The sequence below is a fragment of the Arabidopsis lyrata genome, assembly GCF_000004255.2.
Source record: "Arabidopsis lyrata subsp. lyrata unplaced genomic scaffold ARALYscaffold_7, whole genome shotgun sequence".
Lineage (NCBI taxonomy): Eukaryota > Viridiplantae > Streptophyta > Magnoliopsida > Brassicales > Brassicaceae > Arabidopsis > Arabidopsis lyrata.
The window spans coordinates 8,248,152-8,265,033 of NW_003302549.1; the positions used below are offsets into that span (position 1 = coordinate 8,248,152).

Below are 16,882 nucleotides of genomic sequence, written 5' to 3' on the forward strand. Positions count from 1 at the left end.
TCTTCTTTTTTAACTTTTATAAGTTCTCTCTCCCTATCTCAATTTTTCCCTTCATAGGTAATGAATTTTCAATCGGTGGTGATGTTGATAGCTGAGACTAAATTAATTATTCTTGAACTAAGAATCAAACCAAATTACATGTGGTTTTAACAAACCAAATCAAAACTAACAATAAACATAGTTCATCAAGTCTAGAAATATGAAATATATGCTTAAACTTGATTTCAATCGTAAGGTTTAATTACACCATATTCAACGAGGGTATAAATCAGATATCGATGAATCGTCAATAGCTACTGGAACAGACTTGCTGGTCATTGATTGATCTGAATCAAGCGGGTTTGTTCCAGGTATACTCCTTCCAAAAAACCCTGGTTGCTGAGGCATTGGTAAAGTCATTGTATTACTAGTGAGCATCACGGAAATGGTTGACAAGGCAGGACGCTCTACTGGACTTTCTTGAACACATAAAAGACCGATATGGATGCATCGAACCACTTCACTATTTTGGCAGTCATCTACAATGATTGGATCCACCAGGTCTAATGTTGTTCCGTTTCTCCAAAGCCTCCAAGCCTAGAATATCAATGAGTCAAACAATTATTGCAACTATTGCTTTTTGTAGGATGAGGAGGGGCATATATAAAAATCATTTCCTTTAAACTTACATGTGTCACCAAGTCTTGTGCGTCATCTGTCTCGTTGAAGCTGTTATTCTTCCTACCGCTTATAATCTCAAGAACTAATACTCCAAAACTGTAGACATCAGATTTCATTGAGAATTGGCCACGCATCGCATATTCAGGAGACATGTAACCGCTGGAATCCACATCAAAAAGTTTAATATGTTATGAGAATAAAATGTTCAACGAATTTCAACATGTTGTCAAGTGGAAGACTTACTAGGTACCAACTATTCTGCTTGTGTTCTGCTGGGTTTGATCCATTCCAAAGATCCTTGCCATTCCAAAATCAGCAATTTTAGGATTCATATCTGCATCCAGGAGAATGTTACTCGCTTTAAGGTCACGGTGTATGATTGTGAGTCGTGAATCTTGATGAAGATATAGGATCCCTCTAGCAATCCCACTAATGATATAGTATCGCTGTGTCCAGTACAGCTGACCTTTCTTTGCAGGATCTGTGCACATCCATGAATAGTAGTTAGCTCTAACCATGTTTCAAGACTGGTTAAGGAATCAACGAAACAACTCATCAAATGCAACTGACCAAATAGGAAGTTATCAAGGCTTTTATTTTCCACATACTCATAGACCAATATCCTTTCTTCTCCTTCTATAGAAAATCCGAGAATCCTAACCAGATTTTTGTGCCGAAGATTTGCAACAACAACAACCTCGTTCTTGAATTCTGTGTCACCTTGTTCTGATGTTTTCGACAGTCTCTTCACTGCAACTTCGGTTCCATTTGAAAATGTACCCTATCCATTTTTATCAGCATTATCTCGTTATCTAAATATGTTGTAGCAAAAAAACACAATCGATAAATTATATAGTAGTATTTACTGTACCTTGTAAACGTCACCAAATCCACCTCGACCAATTTTATTATTCTCTGAAAAATCATTTGTTGTAGCTTGAATTGCTCTATAATCAAGTTGCAGAGACTCTATGGTTGTTTTATCATCTTCTGTTGCACAATAAATGTCTTAGTGATCAGAATAAAAAAAAAAAGAGGAAGCTGATAATTAATGACATTAATCAAACCTAACTAAGATTGTTAATATCACTTGAATCTTTACCATCTAAAGCAGGTGCTGTGCCATAAGTCTTCTTTGCCCTCTTTGCATAAAAACAATAACCAGCTATGAGAAGCAGAACAGCCACTATGATAGGCACAACAATGGCTACCACTAACAAATTTGAATTCCCACTTTTACCTGTTTTCCGAAGATCATCTGCTTTAGTAAGAAAATAGTATACGAATAACTAAACAAATTTGAAAATTCTGCTTTCCATATTGGTAATACTGCGAAAGTCAAGTAAATAGGGGGAAAAACAAAGGAAGAAGAAAGTGCTCACCAGGTAGTGAAGGAGATGCCAACGGAGGCGTAGACCCTGGAAACCGCAGCGGCAGTGGTGGTGGTGGTGGTGGTGTACCAATGGCAGTTTCGTCGTAGAACGCGTAAAGCTCGTACCTTGAATTACAACTTGGCCAAAGATGTCTTGCTCCAATTCTAGAAAATGGCAGTCTATTGATGGAACTTGTCAGACAACTCATGCAGTTTTCTCTTGAAAGATCAGGAGTGCATTGAACGAGCCCGTACAAAGTCTGGAGTGCGGTCAATTCGGTCTTTATCGTAGAGAATTTTCTAGAACTGTTGGCTGCTTCCGTGGCAGCTTGGTTCATATTAGATAACACCAAAATTATAAACTGGTTTGTTTGATTTTGAATAGGAGAAATATTATTAGGGTTCCTCATGATATATTCTCCTTCGTTTGTGTTGGCCGTCGATAGAATATTCTTGTGAGAGTATCTGAGCATGCATTCATCGTAATAGAACACAACTTCTCTCTGATTTGGACACCGAGTTAACGTTTCGTTAACGGAGAAGGCGACGCAGTTACGGCAAACTTCCGGCGAGAGGTCTCCGCGGCAAAGGAAAAGTCCAGTGACCCTGTCGGGGGCTTGTCCCACCGTGGCGTTTTGAAATCCGGTGGAATAAGAGGCGTTGGGGGAAAAGAGAGAGGACAAAAGGGTTTTAAGATTGGTGAAGTAAGTGCTGTTACTTGAGTAAGTTGTCCTATTTGGACACCAATAGGCTAGGTCATTAGGTTCTTGAGCAGAAACTGTGAAGGTAGTGAGGAATGAGAAAAGGAAAAGGAAGATGAAAGTGGTCAGAGAAGACATGGGTTTTTTCACATCATGGAGTTTCCATTTATAAACTGAATTTTTTTCCCTCTATTGCTGATCAACGTGAAGTATACGATGGTTTGTGACGGCGATAAGTCAGCCCTCTATCAAAGTCAATGTAAAGGATTCTTTTTTTTTCTAATGTCATTTTTATCAACAACAAAAGTAAAATTTATTAAAAATGGCCATAAACATACCTTGATTTCAGTGTTTTGATCAATGATCCAACAAAAAAAACATTTGTTGAGCCAAACCCAAAACTTGACCAATGTTTCTCCAACTCTAAATTATATGGGGGTTTGGTTTCAACTTTGAGAGATTTTTTAATTTGTAGAGAGTATTGTAGTTAGAATAATTTTAATATTTTATGGATATTCATGGTTTTTTAAATTTTTTTGACTTATGAATAAAATTACAAACAATTGATCCGTCGATAAAAATATATTTAATGAAACAATTCTGTGAATGACGAATTTTTTTGCATGGGATTTAATAAAACTAAATTTTATTAAGAATAAAAAAATCCATAAAACAATAACAAAAGAATCTCAAGACAGGGGCGGAATTATGGGGAGTCTACTACGGCCTATATATAGCTTGGGAGAAGAAAATCACACGGTTGGAGCTGGAGGTAGACTCAGATTTCTGAAGACAGGGGTGAGTGAGATGCATCCGCTGTCGTTTCTGGTACGTTTGTGCCATGGCTTTTTATCGAAGGACTGGATAGTTCGTATTTCGCATGTGTATAGGAAAGCTAACCGTTTTGCTGATGGGTTAGCGAACTATGCATTTTCTTTGCCTCTTGGTTTTTATTTTTTTTATGTTGTTCCGAATGATGTTGATTCACTTCTTAGTGATGACGTGATTGGGTCTACGCGCCCAAGACGTATCCGTTTGTAGTTTGTTTATTTTTTTCTTAATAAAAGGGAGACATAGTCTCCTATTCCTTACAAAAAAAAAAAAATAACAAAAGAATCTCAAAAGTTGTGAAGGATCCATCTATCAATAACCCCCTAGATATCTAGAAGATGTATGAAAATATTTGATAAATTGTAATATAAAAAAAATTTTGAAAAAAAATTTATTGAAAAATATGGAAAAGGTATGGAGATTGTGAGGAAAATAGAGATGAGATTGATCTAAGTAGGCATATTTGTAAAGTTCCTTGTTTCCAAAATAATGACTCTAAAAATCAAAGACTACATTTACAGTGAACCTTCCACTGAGCGTGTTGATTGGTTCTGATTCTTAATCAATGAAGGCTGCAAACTGAATTAACTAGGGTTGTGAAATTACTGTTTTAACTTATAACTGTTCGTTTGTTACTTGTGTGGTAAGGAAGTTTAACGGTGCTGTCTTGTTGTCCCAAAGTCTCGGCGCCAAGCAGAATAATCACCAACTTATTAAATAATATTCAACTCCAATATTTTTATATCTTTCTCGAAACTAATTGATAGACATCAAAACTTTTTTTTTTTTTTTAAGACATCAAAACTTGGAATTTTATAATTCTATTTTATCTGGTTATATCTTCCACATGTATTAGTCTAACATTTAAATTCCTCGTGTAGGTGACTTTGACTTTCAAGATATTGTATTAGTTATTTAGTTTACCAAAAAAAAAAAAAAAACTTTGACGTGCTAGATGGTTTCACAAATCATGTAAAATCACCTTCCCACAGTACTCTGTTTTCCCTCTGTTTACAAGATCATTGGAGGTATTGCTAAAGCGATTCTATAATGATTCACAACTCATAATCATACATTGTGACTTCAAAGCAGGTAATATCCTCTTAGACGCTGAAATGAACTTGGTCGTGGTAGACTGATCTGAATCAGGCGCTGAAATGAAAGTTATAGATTTTGGATTGGCCAAATTTTTAGAATGGACCAAACTGTAATGCCAACATTCTAAGTGTTCTCTCCCTATCTCATTTTTTCAGTCACATAGGTAATGAATTTTCCAATCGGTGGTGATGTCGAGACTGAACTAATTATTCTTTAATTAAAAATAAAAACAAATTACATAGGGTTGATCATATCTAGAAATATGTAAATATGCTTAAACTTGATTACAAGCGTGAGGGATAACATCATATTTAGCGCGGATATAAATCAGTGATCGATTCATCGTCAATAGACGCTGGAATAGACTTGGTCGTGGTAGACTGATCTGAATCAGGCGGGTCCTTTACGGGTCTACTTTGAATGAAAAACCCTGGTTGTCGAGGCACTGGTAAAGTCACAGTATTACTGGTGAGCATCATGAAAACGGTTGATATTGTAGGACGCTTTACAGGATCTTCTTGAACACATAAAAGACCGATATGGATGCATCGCACCACTTCACTATTCTGGCAATTATCTACTATAAGTGGATCCACGAGGTCTAATGCTGTTCTGTTATTCCAAAGCCTCCAAGCCTTGAATATCAATCAATCAATCAGTTTGCTTAATGTAGTGTAGGAGGGGTAAAATATTGATTGCCTTAAAACTTACATGTGTGAGCAAGTCTTGTGCACCATCTGACTCTTCGAAGCTGCTATTCTTCCTACCACTTATAATCTCAAGAACTAACACTCCGAAGCTATAGACATCAGATTTCATTGAGAATTGGCCATGCATTGCATATTCGGGAGCCATGTAACCGCTGGAATCCACAACAAAACTTTAGTATGTTAACAAAATAATGTTCAACATATATTAACTTATGAGATGTTAAGTGGAAGACTTACTAGGTACCAACTATTCTGCTTGTGTTATCCTGGGTTTGGTCCAATCCGAAGATCCTAGCCATTCCAAAATCTGCAATTTTTGGATTTATATCCGCATCTAGGAGAATGTTACTTGCTTTAAGGTCACGGTGTATGATTGTGAGCTGCGAATCTTGATGAAGATATAGAATCCCCCGAGCAATTCCTCCAATGATCTTGTATCGTAGAGTCCAGTTCAGCTGAATTTGCTTTGTAGGGTCTGTGCATATCCATTGATTATAGTTAATTCTAAGATCAGCAACCCAAAGTTCAAGAATGGTTAAAGAATCATTGAAACAAAGCAATAAATGCAACTGACCAAAGAGTAAGTAATCAAGGCTTTTGTTGGACATATACTCGTAGACCAATAGTCTTTCTTCTCCTTGTAGCGAAAACCCAAGAAGCCTAACCAAATTTCTGTGCTGAAGCTTTGCAACTACAACAACCTCGGTCTTGAACTCTGCTTCGCCTTGTCTTGAATTTTTCGACAATCTCTTCACCGCAACTTCTTTCCCATTTGAAAATGTGCCCTATCCATTTAAAAGTTTTAATCAGCATCATCTTGTAATCCAATGTGTTGACACAAAGTACTCAACCTAGGGTGCAGCTAAATAATTCATAGTAACATATTATACCTTGTAAACCTCACCAAAACCACCTCGACCAATCTTATTACTCTCTGCAAAATCATTTGTTGCACTTTGGATTGTTCTATAGTCGAGCTGTAGTGAGTCTGCGGTTGTTATATCATCTCCTCCTTCACAATAAATGTTTTAGTAATCAGCTAAAGAGGCTGATGAAAATGACCACTAATCAAACTCAGTTAAGATTGTTTATTAAATCTTTACCCTCAGATGCAGGTGCTGTGTCAAAAGACTTCTTTTTCCTTTTTGCAAGGAAACAATAACCAGCTATGAAAAGCAGAACAGCCACTATGATAGGCACAACAATGGCTACCACTAACACGTTTGAATTCCTACCTGTCCCTGTTATTTCAAACATCAATGGCAAGCAGAAGTATAAAAAATATATAATCAATCGAAAGGACAAAAGTTTCCCTGTTGGTACTACTAATTTCAAGAAATCAGGGGAAAAAAACAGAGGAAGGAGAAAGAGTTCACCAGGTAATGAAGGAGATGCCATTGGAGGAGTAGACACCAACGACTCCAGCGGTGGTGGTGCTTCAATGACGCTTTCGTTGTAGAACGGGTAAAGCTCGTACCTTGAGTTACAGCTTGGCCAGAGAAGTCTTCCTCCGATTCTGTAAAGAGGCATTCCATTGATGGAGTATTGCAGACAGGCCAAGCAGTCTTGTCTTCTAAGATCAGGAGTGCATTGAACCAGTACGTGCAAACTCCGGAGTGCGGTCCAGTTGGCCCTTATTGTATAGAACTTCCTAGAATTATTCACTGCCTCCTCGGCAGCTTGGTTCATCGTGGACGATACAAAATCTCCGAATCGGTCTTCTAGTTGAGATGAAATATTATTGGGGTTCGTCATGATGAATCCTCCATGGTATATAAGGGTCGATAGAATATTCTTGTGAGAGTATCTGAGCATGCACTCCTCGTAATAGAACACAGCTTCTCTCTGATTTGGACACCGAGTTAACGTTTCGTTAACGGAGAAGGCGATGCAGTTACGGCAAACTTCGGGCGAGAGGTCTCCGCGGCAAAGGAAAAGTCCAGTGACCCTGTCGGGGGCTTGTCCCACCTTGGCGTTTTGGAATCCGGTGGAGTAAGAGGCATTGGGGGAGGAGAGAGACGATAAAAGGGTTTTGAGATTGGTGAAGTAAGTGCTGTTCCTTGAGTAAGTTGTCGTATTTGGACAATGATCGTATGTGAAAGTAGGCTTCTGAGCAGAAGCTTTGAAGCTAGTGAGGAGGGAGAAAAGGAAAAGGAGTATGAAAGCGGCGTAAAGAGGCATGGCTAGACTTCCCTGATTTGGGTTTCAAATCATGGAGCTCCCATTTATAACTTCTATTCTCCACTACTGTAGATTAACGTGAAGTAGAGGATGGTTTGTGACGACCTTAAGTCTGTCAAAGTCATAGTAAACGCCTCTTTTATTTATTTTCTTTCCTTGTATTGCATGCCAAATTTATAGTTTTACTTACCGGAGAATGATGACAAAAAAAAAGTTGTGTACACTGTTAAATATTCTTCGACAGTATGTTTTGTTGGAACAGAGATGTGCTAGGTAAGTACTTGTCTTGCGCAAGAAGCTATGGAGTTTGTGAGATGATAATGATGCAAGTAGGCATGTTTCAGTACCTTGTTTCCCAAAATGACTCTGAAAATCTAATACACATGCAGTTGTAAAGTAAACAAGGTAAAGTACTAAAAAAAGTACTTTAATAGGAACTCAACGCGAGTATCTTAAGCAGTAAGTCAACCTTCTACCGAGAGTGTTAATTGGTTATATAAATCCGTTAAGGCTAGAAACTTGTTGATGTGTAGACTGTAGACTCCAACAAATATGTCAATGAAGGTCTCAAGGAAGAAAGAAGAATTTCTTAGGGCAATTTTACAGGGATACGAACGAAATGGGTTACACGTTTTTGTCTACCAAACAGAATCAGTCCACTTCGTCTAAGCCGAGCAGGGCTGATCTTTGGATGAGTGGGTGTTTTAGACAGGTGGGATTGATGACGTATATTAGTATTACTTACTACGTCTGTCAGCGGAAAATTCGGGAGCCTTTTTCTTTAAGTTTCTTCTCTGTATTTTTATAGGGGAGATGGTCAGTTACCCTTTTAAACTGATGAGGTGGATTGGGCTGATTCTATCTCTTTTGATGGATTTAGGCAGAGCCTGTTTGTATGGCGCAGCCCACACCCAACAAAACTGAATAGAACTAGGGTTGGGAAATTACTGTTTTAACTTATAACTGTTGGTTTGTTACTTGTCAGGTACGGAAGTTTAACGGTGCTCTCTTATTGACCTAAAGTCTCCGCGGCTAGCTGAATAATCACCAACCTATTAAATATCCAACTCCAATATGTTTATCTTTTTCCGGAAATAGATTGATAGAATAGTTAAAAATTTCTAATTATATTTTCTCTGGTTTTCGCTTTCACATGTTTATTCTAACATTTATATAGTTGATTCATTTTAATTAACAATACAAGTTGATGTTACTCGTCTAGTTGACCTTGACTTGCAAGAAATTGTATTATTTTACAAAACCAAAACTTGACTGGCTTGGCTGGTTTCACATTCATTCATTAGTAGAACTCATAAACCAATCATTAAAAGCAAGAACAAAAAAATACAGAGCGGAAAGGTGAAGAAATTGGATAATGTCTGCTTATGCCTCATTAAACTCTCTCTTCCTTCTCACCTTCTTCATTGCAAGCTTGAGAGCTTCTGCACTATTACAAGACCCAACTTACGTTGGCGATGTTTGCACTAACAGGATATCAAGAAACTCCACTTACTTCTCAAATCTCCAAACCCTTTTGACCTCTCTTTCTTCTAACAATGCTTACTTTTCTTTGGGATCTCATAGTCTCACAAAGGGTCAAAACTCCGACATGGTGTTCGGTCTTTACCTCTGCAAAGGAGATCTCTCGCCCGAAGCTTGCCGTGACTGCGTCATCTTTGCTACTAAAGACACTCGGAGTCGATGTCCAGGTGGGAAAGAGTTCTTGATTCAGTATGACGAGTGCATGCTTGGATACTCAGACAGGAATATATTCATGGATACTGTAACCACAACTACAATAATCACTTGGAACACTCAGAATGTTACGGTGGAACAATCCGACCGGTTCAATGATGCAGTGGTTTCTCTGATGAAAAAGTCTGCAGAGGAAGCGGCTAATAGTACAAGCAAGAAATTCGCGGTTGAGAAGTCGGATTTCAGTTCGTCTCAGTCGCTTTATGCATCGGTTCAGTGCATTCCTGATCTGACTAGTGAAGATTGCGTAAGGTGTCTTCAACAATCCATCAAAGAATTATATTTCAATAAAGTCGGAGGAAGATTTCTTGTCCCGAGTTGTAACTCAAGGTACGAGCTTTACCCTTTCTACAAGGAAACCGTAGAGGGAACTGTTCTTCCTCCGCCTGTTTCGTCTCCTCCACTGCCACCGGTTTTAACTCCTCCATTTCCGCCTGGTAAGAGCTCTGTCTTATTCACTTACATATATAATAGTTATTTTGGTTTGAGACATTCAAAAGTTGGGAAATTATATGTCATGTCTAATATAAGACTTATGCAGGAAAAGGCAAAAATTCCAAAGTGATAATCATAGCAGTTGTTGTGCCGGTGGCTATATGTGTTCTTCTTTTTGTGGCTGTTTTTAGTTTCCATGTAAGAAAGAGAGCGAAGAAGCCTTCTGATACAGAAGTTGCAAATGATGGTAAAGATTCCAAAATCTATGTTTGTGTTGCTTAAACTTTTATGGATTTCAATTCTTAAATCTTTTGCAGGAGAGGATGACATTACAACTGCAGGATCACTGCAGTTTGATTTTAAGGTTATTGAAGCTGCGACAGATAAGTTTTCGATGTGTAACAAACTCGGTCAAGGTGGATTTGGACAAGTTTACAAGGTACCACTACCAGTTCATTGAGCTTCCTAATTACTTGCATAAAAGATTCAAATAAGGGGATGGCTCTGTTTAATTTACTATCTTTTAAGGGCATACTTTCTAATGGAGTACAAGTTGCCGTGAAGAGACTATCGAAAACATCAGGACAAGGTGAAAAAGAGTTCAAGAACGAAGTTGTTGTTGTGGCAAAGCTTCAGCACAGAAATCTTGTCAAGCTTCTTGGATTTTGTTTAGAGAGGGAAGAGAAAATACTTGTCTACGAGTTTGTGTCTAATAAAAGTCTTGATTACTTCTTGTTTGGTAAGTTTTAGCTTAGGAAAGATATTTCATTTTGGAACTCATGTTTTAGACATTCTAATTATATGGATGTGCAGATTCTAGAATGCAGAGCCAGCTAGATTGGACTACAAGGTATAAGATCATAGGAGGAATTGCTAGAGGAATATTGTATCTCCATCAAGATTCACGACTCACAATCATACATCGAGACCTAAAAGCGGGTAACATCCTCTTGGACGCTGATATGAACCCAAAAGTTGCAGATTTTGGAATGGCGAGGATTTTCGAAATGGACCAAACAGAAGCCCATACGAGAAGAGTAGTCGGAACCTAGTAAGTTTTGGTCTTGCCATCTATTAAATATAAAAATCCCCTATTAACTCCAACATATATGTATTGTGGCAGTGGTTACATGTCTCCCGAGTATGCGATGTATGGCCAATTCTCAATGAAATCCGATGTTTATAGCTTCGGAGTCTTAGTTCTTGAGATTATAAGCGGGAAGAAAAACAGCAGCCTCTATCAGATGGATGCTAGTTTCGGAAACTTGGTTACATATGTGAGTATAAATAAACACTTATAAAATCTGCTATTTTTTTTTCTTTACAAAATAGTCACAAAGATTTTAAGTCTTAATTAAATTGTTCAATAGACTTGGAGGCTATGGAGTGACGGGTCACCACTAGAGCTCGTGGATTCGTCCTTTCTAGAGAATTATCAAAGAAACGAAGTAATTAGATGCATCCATATTGCTTTATTATGTGTCCAAGAAGATACTGAAAATCGTCCAACCATGTCAGCGATCGTACAAATGCTTTCTACTAGCTCGATCGCCCTAGATGTACCTCAACCACCTGGATTTTTCTTCCGGAGTAAGCATGAAGAAGCAGGTCCATCGATAGATAAGTCTTCTCTCTGTTGTTCTATTGATGCTGCATCGATTACTATTGTAGCTCCTCGTTAAAGACAAACTCGTTTCTTAGACCATAAATAATTGTAAATTCAAGATTTAGATTTTTGTGTTCATTTTCTAATCTAGGAAAATGTTACTAGATTTGATTCAAGATGTTTGTTCTCTTGGGTTGACTCGTGTGTCGATTTTTGTTTGAGTCAACTGCAAATTTTTATCGCTGGCTATAGATTCTCTCGTAAGGCAGAGATTCACAATTGGAACAAACAAAAAAGAAATGGTCCACGAGGAAAAAAACAAAGACAATCAGACGAAGTCATCATCGAGAAAACGATAGCAACCACTATCGAAGACGAATTAAGTAAAAAAAATGCGAAGACTCTTAGCTGTTTTACAATTCGCATTGCTTTCTCTTGCAAAACGACATGTAAATTTATTTCGAAAAAAAAAAAAAACCTGAACCATCAATCGAATCATATCCATAGATTTTACCAAGAAGTGATATAAATTATTTAGATCCTTTCAGACGAAAAAGGGAAAAAAATTTGATGGGTAAAAAATTACGTGAACCCACTCACTTTTGATGATTAACTTGGCAAGCAAGCAGTCACAGCAGTGCCAAAGCCCTAGTTCTTTGTCCTTTGTCGGCAAGAAAATAATGTGCATTTGTTATGTACAACCCCATTAGGATTGGATAGCCCGTGTATCATGGCCTCATAGGCCTGAGGGCCATAAAGATAGTAGGAAAGCGATGAAATTGCTTCTTATAGATTATATTAATAAATGAATACTATTAGGTAAAGACAATATAAAGAATTAATTTATCATACCATAAATGTGATATTTGTTTCCACTTATAAATAGATACCTAAGAAGTAAGAAAATGATGTAAAAAAGGGAAATGAGGAAAGAGTTTTGCATAATAAACAATATTTTATAGTATACAATTTGAATTCTTTTCCTTTTCTTAGCAATAAAAGTAAATTAGATATAGTCAACCATTCATGTTCTTTTCTTGTAAACTAGTAATTAAATTACGACAATTTAAAATTCTATGAACTGTCGTTTGCCATTTGTACAAATGCAATGAACTTATTTGGCTTATGAGTACAGAAGTAACGCTCTAAAATTAGGCAGTCACGCAGTAATTGTGTTTGTTTACCCAAATCTATCTATGTGTACAGAAAACGGTGACGTGTTTTTTTTGGTTTGATGTTGATTTTCTCTATCGAAAAATCTAAAACTAGTGTATGTAAAAAATGAATATAGTCATTTATTATTATTATTATTTTTTTAATAAAATGAATGAATTTAGTTTCCGGAAAGAGAGAATAAAATAAAATAAAATATATAAGAAGAAAAGGAAAAATAAAATTTTGTTGATGAGTAGAGAAAATTAGGACATGTGAATTAAGAACGGGAATCAAATAGGGAGATCGTGGAAAAACTATAGAATTTTCCGCCGTTTATTATATGTTTCGATGTCAAAGGAAGAAAAACTATAAAGACGCAAGCCTAGTCTCAAAAAGTGTTTACTTACGTAAAAATACTGATAAAAAACATAAGAACATAGTGCTACAAAATCTCCTCCGTTCTATGATATAAAGCAAATTATCCAGAAATAAAAACAAAGACATACAATATATTTGATTCGTTATTCAATTGCATATATACATGCCAACACATGTTTCCAATATGACACTCTAAAAAGTATCTAAGCTTTAACAATTGAAATTTTACATAATGAGTCATGATCTGCAACATAGTTTGAAAGAATATTTTAGGAAAAAATCGTTAGAAGATTTAAAGGAAGAAGCGCAAGATAACACTAAATATATTATTTAAGGGCTTAGTTACTTCTTTAATCTTCAAAAGAATCTTTGTGCCCAACACTTCTGGAGGTGGATGAGGAACCATCTTCCTCCAATATTGGTTCTTCCAAGTCGGCCTTTAATTCATCAAAAGTGAAACCACGCTGATCCCAAGGGAAAAAAAGCTAACCTTAGTCACTTTAATATGTCAAAATCACTAAAAATGTGATTATTACTAAACCAGATTGGTTCATCAGAAACATTCAAATTTCACTAAGCTTATGTGATATTGTAGCCAGCAAAAAAAAACATCAAAATTAAGATTCATAAGAAATATGTGAAGAAAGTCTGACTGAAAGAGATTACCAATAGCTCATAGCACGTCATCTTTATAACTTGTTCAGGTTTTAATTCGCCATCAAGAAGTCGTCTAGCTAGCACTCGTGAGTTCTGAAAACAAACAATAAGAGATCACAACGAAAAGCTCAAATACCAAAACAAAAAAAAAGTGAAAATAAACGAAGAAAATAACAGCTAACTTAAAATGATATTTACAACAAACTGAAAACACATCTAAACAATTTCTAATATTCTCCAATATAAACAAGGTAAACGTAGCATAGCATATATTATCTCCAATATAAACCAACAACATTTCATAGTTTAGGAGCTCATGCATTGACAACAACAACAACAACAACAACAAAAAAAAAAAAGAATGGAGGAGAAAAATGAATTAGCCTAACCTTAAGTTTACCAACCAGAATCTCCAACTTGTTACTATACTTTGATATATCTTCTTTCAAAGAATCATATAAAGCTTGCTCTAGAGCACTCACCACTGAAACAACATCATTTGGCCAGAAAGAATCATAATCACCAGCTTGCTTCTTTTTACTTGTGCGACAACTAGGCTTAACTACTTCCAGAAGCTCCTCCAAACTCTTGTCACGATCCGAATCACCGGTCAACAAATCAAAATTTTCCAAGATCGAGTTAACCCCATTATTGCTTTCATGACTTGTTTCCACCGCTTTTATAATATAGCTTTGAGGAACAGATCGTTTACTCCTCGAGATCAAAGTCTTTTGCTCCTTCACAATGTCAGGAAGATGGCCAACTCGCAAAATCGTCTTTTCCACAAGATGATCTATTTCACGCTTTTGCTGCAAGTCAAAGCCATTAAAAGTGAACTTCCTAAGCATTCTGCACGATGAAACTAGGATGCTTTCTACGGTTTGGGATTTGCTTATTCTCTTGAATGAAATGTACAACACAATCGTGTTTTACAGATTCAGCAGACACTTCATCGCGATGGAAACTGTAAAAAAGGTCTCTTGAGTCTTTGGGTTCCCATTTTCCGACATATTTTTTCTCCACATCTTCTGGACGATAAAGCCACTGCACTTCAAGCTTCACATATTCTTCTTTTTCTTGTATATAAATATCCTGTCCACCAAACAATTAGATTACGATAAGATATATAACAACTGGAAAATCATATCATTTTTTCTTCTTTTTCCAACCTTTATGATCGCAACGTAGGGCTTTTGGGTTGCATCCTCTGGAACCAGTAGCACTGAGTCCTCCTATGCAAATAAAAAAAATAAGAAGAAAAAAAATCTAATAGAAATGGTAATATATAATAACTACAGAGAAAAATGGACAAATAAAATCTGTGTTACTGTATCGTTTTATACTATTAAAAAAATTGTTGTTATATGTTCCGCATATATCAATGCACCACCATTTTCAAAGTTTAAATCAACTATTTATAATCTTTATTTAATTCATAGCTCGCATTTATAGTGATAAAACCCATATAACTATAACTGGTTAAAGATTTTCATAAGACGGTGCTCCTTATATCGAAATAGATTTTCATAGTATTTGTTAAATAATATTTTAAAAAAGTCAGATTTACCTCCAAATTAGACAATGTAATATATGAAATGAAAGATCACGTACAATTTAGCCAGCATAGTAAACAAATTGTTATCAGTCCTTTTCCGTTTTCAAATGGCCTAAACATTTAACGTTAAATTAAATGAAAAGCCTACAGTAACTTCTTTTAGTATGTATCCAAATTGTTCCTCGTATTTTCCATTTTTTTTTCGCAAACACATTTCAAGTACTAGATAAATGTTGTAATCAGTCAAAACCTTTATATCAACATAATCTGAAAAGCAAAACAAAACTCACCAGTCCATATTTATTGGCATGAAACTGAAATGTCTTGTAATGACATTTCTTCTTTTCTCCCTCACCAGTACACTTATCTGATACTCCAATTACCTGAGCACAATCCTCCGGTCTCCACTCTAACTTTGTTTTCTTATTCACTCGCATTTCCTCACTCTCCTTCTTCCGCTCCATTTCCACTTCTTTGGTGGTCAACTTCAGATCCCTCAATCTTGGAAATGGGACATTGTTTTTATCTTTGCTCATCAACACTTCATTCAATTGTTGGGTTAAAATCTCTTTGGTCAATATCTTTCTCATACGGGTTATAGTGAAAAAGATACTAAATATTTTATATATTTCTGTATCCTAATAAACAATCCGTTATAATAATTTCATATTAAATAGATAAATGATGAATAATTTGGGCAACCTAGAAATTGAATCACCCAATACAAATTATCCAAAAATATTCAATTGCACTCACCACTAAAAACAAGAATCTTCAAATTTTAAAAAGAACTGGAGAATTTACCAACAAATTACTTAAATATGTAATAAGTCAGCAGACAAAAAAAATTATTATGTAATAAATCGTCTTGGCAGTTGAATATTTATAGCGAGTAACGGCACAAGACAAGTAACCCACAAATGTATCTATCTATAACGGATTTTAAAATTTCATCCACACATGTTCACACTTTAATCATAAGTTCATAACATATACAAGTACAATATCAAGTAATCAATATGGGGTTTAATTTGTATGGTAAGCATATTCCCGAAAAACAAAAATAATTTACCAACAGAAAGCTACTTAACCTATATGAAACTTAAAAAATCACTTTGAGTATCCCCTATATATTAATAGAGAAACATTTTTTTTAAAAAACTTTACCATCATGTGTTATTAACAAGATTGCCACACTGATGTGTCGCTCTCACAATGATTTGGATTCTATTTAGATAATTACCCAAGATTTATTAGACTATTTACAGAATTTGCCATTAGTCTCACATCCATATATTCCATTAATAATTAAAAACATACACTTTTTGTTTATCTTATATTACTATATATTTATATTTTCTTTACATACATTTATATAAATTTTCTTTAGCGAATGGGTAAACAATCTTTTTATTTATATTTATATTTATGTTTATATTTAAATGATAAAATATATACATTTGGTTCAAGAATCTCGAATTCAAGACTACAAAATCTTTACACAGGGCCGGTCCGGTAAAATCGGAGGCCGAATACGAAACAAATTTTTGAGGCCTTTTTAATAAGTAAAAACTGTTAAATTTTTTATTTTTTTTGCTAATTATGGGCCATTTACAATTTTTATTTAACATTTTTTCTTAATTTTTGGACATTGTTTGCTAATTATAAGATTTTTACTCATTATGAGGCCTTCTTACTAATTATGGGGTTTTTTTGTTAATTTTGAGGTCTATTTTACTAATTTTGAGGCCTATTTTACTGGTTTTTAAGAAAAAAAAAAAAAAAACC

General features: G+C 35.6%; 4 protein-coding genes across 5 annotated transcripts; 1 reads left to right on the forward strand and 3 right to left on the reverse strand.

The window, feature by feature from the left end:
* Positions 1-88: 88 nt before the first annotated feature.
* Positions 89-2,871, reverse strand: LOC9305857 (cysteine-rich receptor-like protein kinase 7). Of its 2 annotated transcripts, none has more exons than XM_021017702.1 (7): positions 2,043-2,871; positions 1,763-1,900; positions 1,532-1,650; positions 1,231-1,441; positions 904-1,141; positions 669-819; positions 89-576 (listed from the first exon to the last, which is right to left on the reverse strand). In XM_021017702.1, the coding sequence occupies exons 1-7, from the start codon at positions 2,869-2,871 to the stop codon at positions 253-255; spliced, it is 2,010 nt and encodes a 669-aa protein (XP_020873361.1). In that variant the 3' UTR covers positions 89-252. The 2 variants fall into 2 exon arrangements, with proteins under 2 accessions (XP_020873361.1, XP_020873362.1); XM_021017703.1 differs by having other exon boundaries at positions 253-576; positions 1,532-1,647.
* Positions 2,872-4,860: 1,989 nt separating this feature from the next.
* LOC9305858 (cysteine-rich receptor-like protein kinase 8) lies at positions 4,861-7,761 on the reverse strand. The gene is made up of 7 exons (XM_021017709.1): positions 6,749-7,761; positions 6,476-6,613; positions 6,263-6,384; positions 5,947-6,157; positions 5,610-5,847; positions 5,374-5,524; positions 4,861-5,297 (listed from the first exon to the last, which is right to left on the reverse strand). The coding sequence occupies exons 1-7, from the start codon at positions 7,551-7,553 to the stop codon at positions 4,974-4,976; spliced, it is 1,989 nt and encodes a 662-aa protein (XP_020873368.1). The 5' UTR covers positions 7,554-7,761; the 3' UTR covers positions 4,861-4,973.
* Positions 7,762-8,837: 1,076 nt separating this feature from the next.
* On the forward strand, positions 8,838-11,590 carry LOC9305859 (cysteine-rich receptor-like protein kinase 5). The gene is made up of 7 exons (XM_021017707.1): positions 8,838-9,745; positions 9,850-9,990; positions 10,061-10,182; positions 10,272-10,482; positions 10,557-10,794; positions 10,867-11,020; positions 11,114-11,590. Exons 1-7 carry the CDS (start codon positions 8,929-8,931, stop codon positions 11,423-11,425), a joined length of 1,995 nt encoding a protein of 664 aa, XP_020873366.1. The 5' UTR covers positions 8,838-8,928; the 3' UTR covers positions 11,426-11,590.
* Positions 11,591-12,993: 1,403 nt separating this feature from the next.
* On the reverse strand, positions 12,994-15,850 carry LOC9303802. The gene is given in 5 exon segments (XM_021018194.1): positions 12,994-13,346; positions 13,929-14,385; positions 14,387-14,631; positions 14,709-14,771; positions 15,385-15,850. Coding segments are annotated over 5 exon segments (1,179 nt in total). The 5' UTR covers positions 15,685-15,850; the 3' UTR covers positions 12,994-13,232.
* Positions 15,851-16,882: the final 1,032 nt, after the last annotated feature.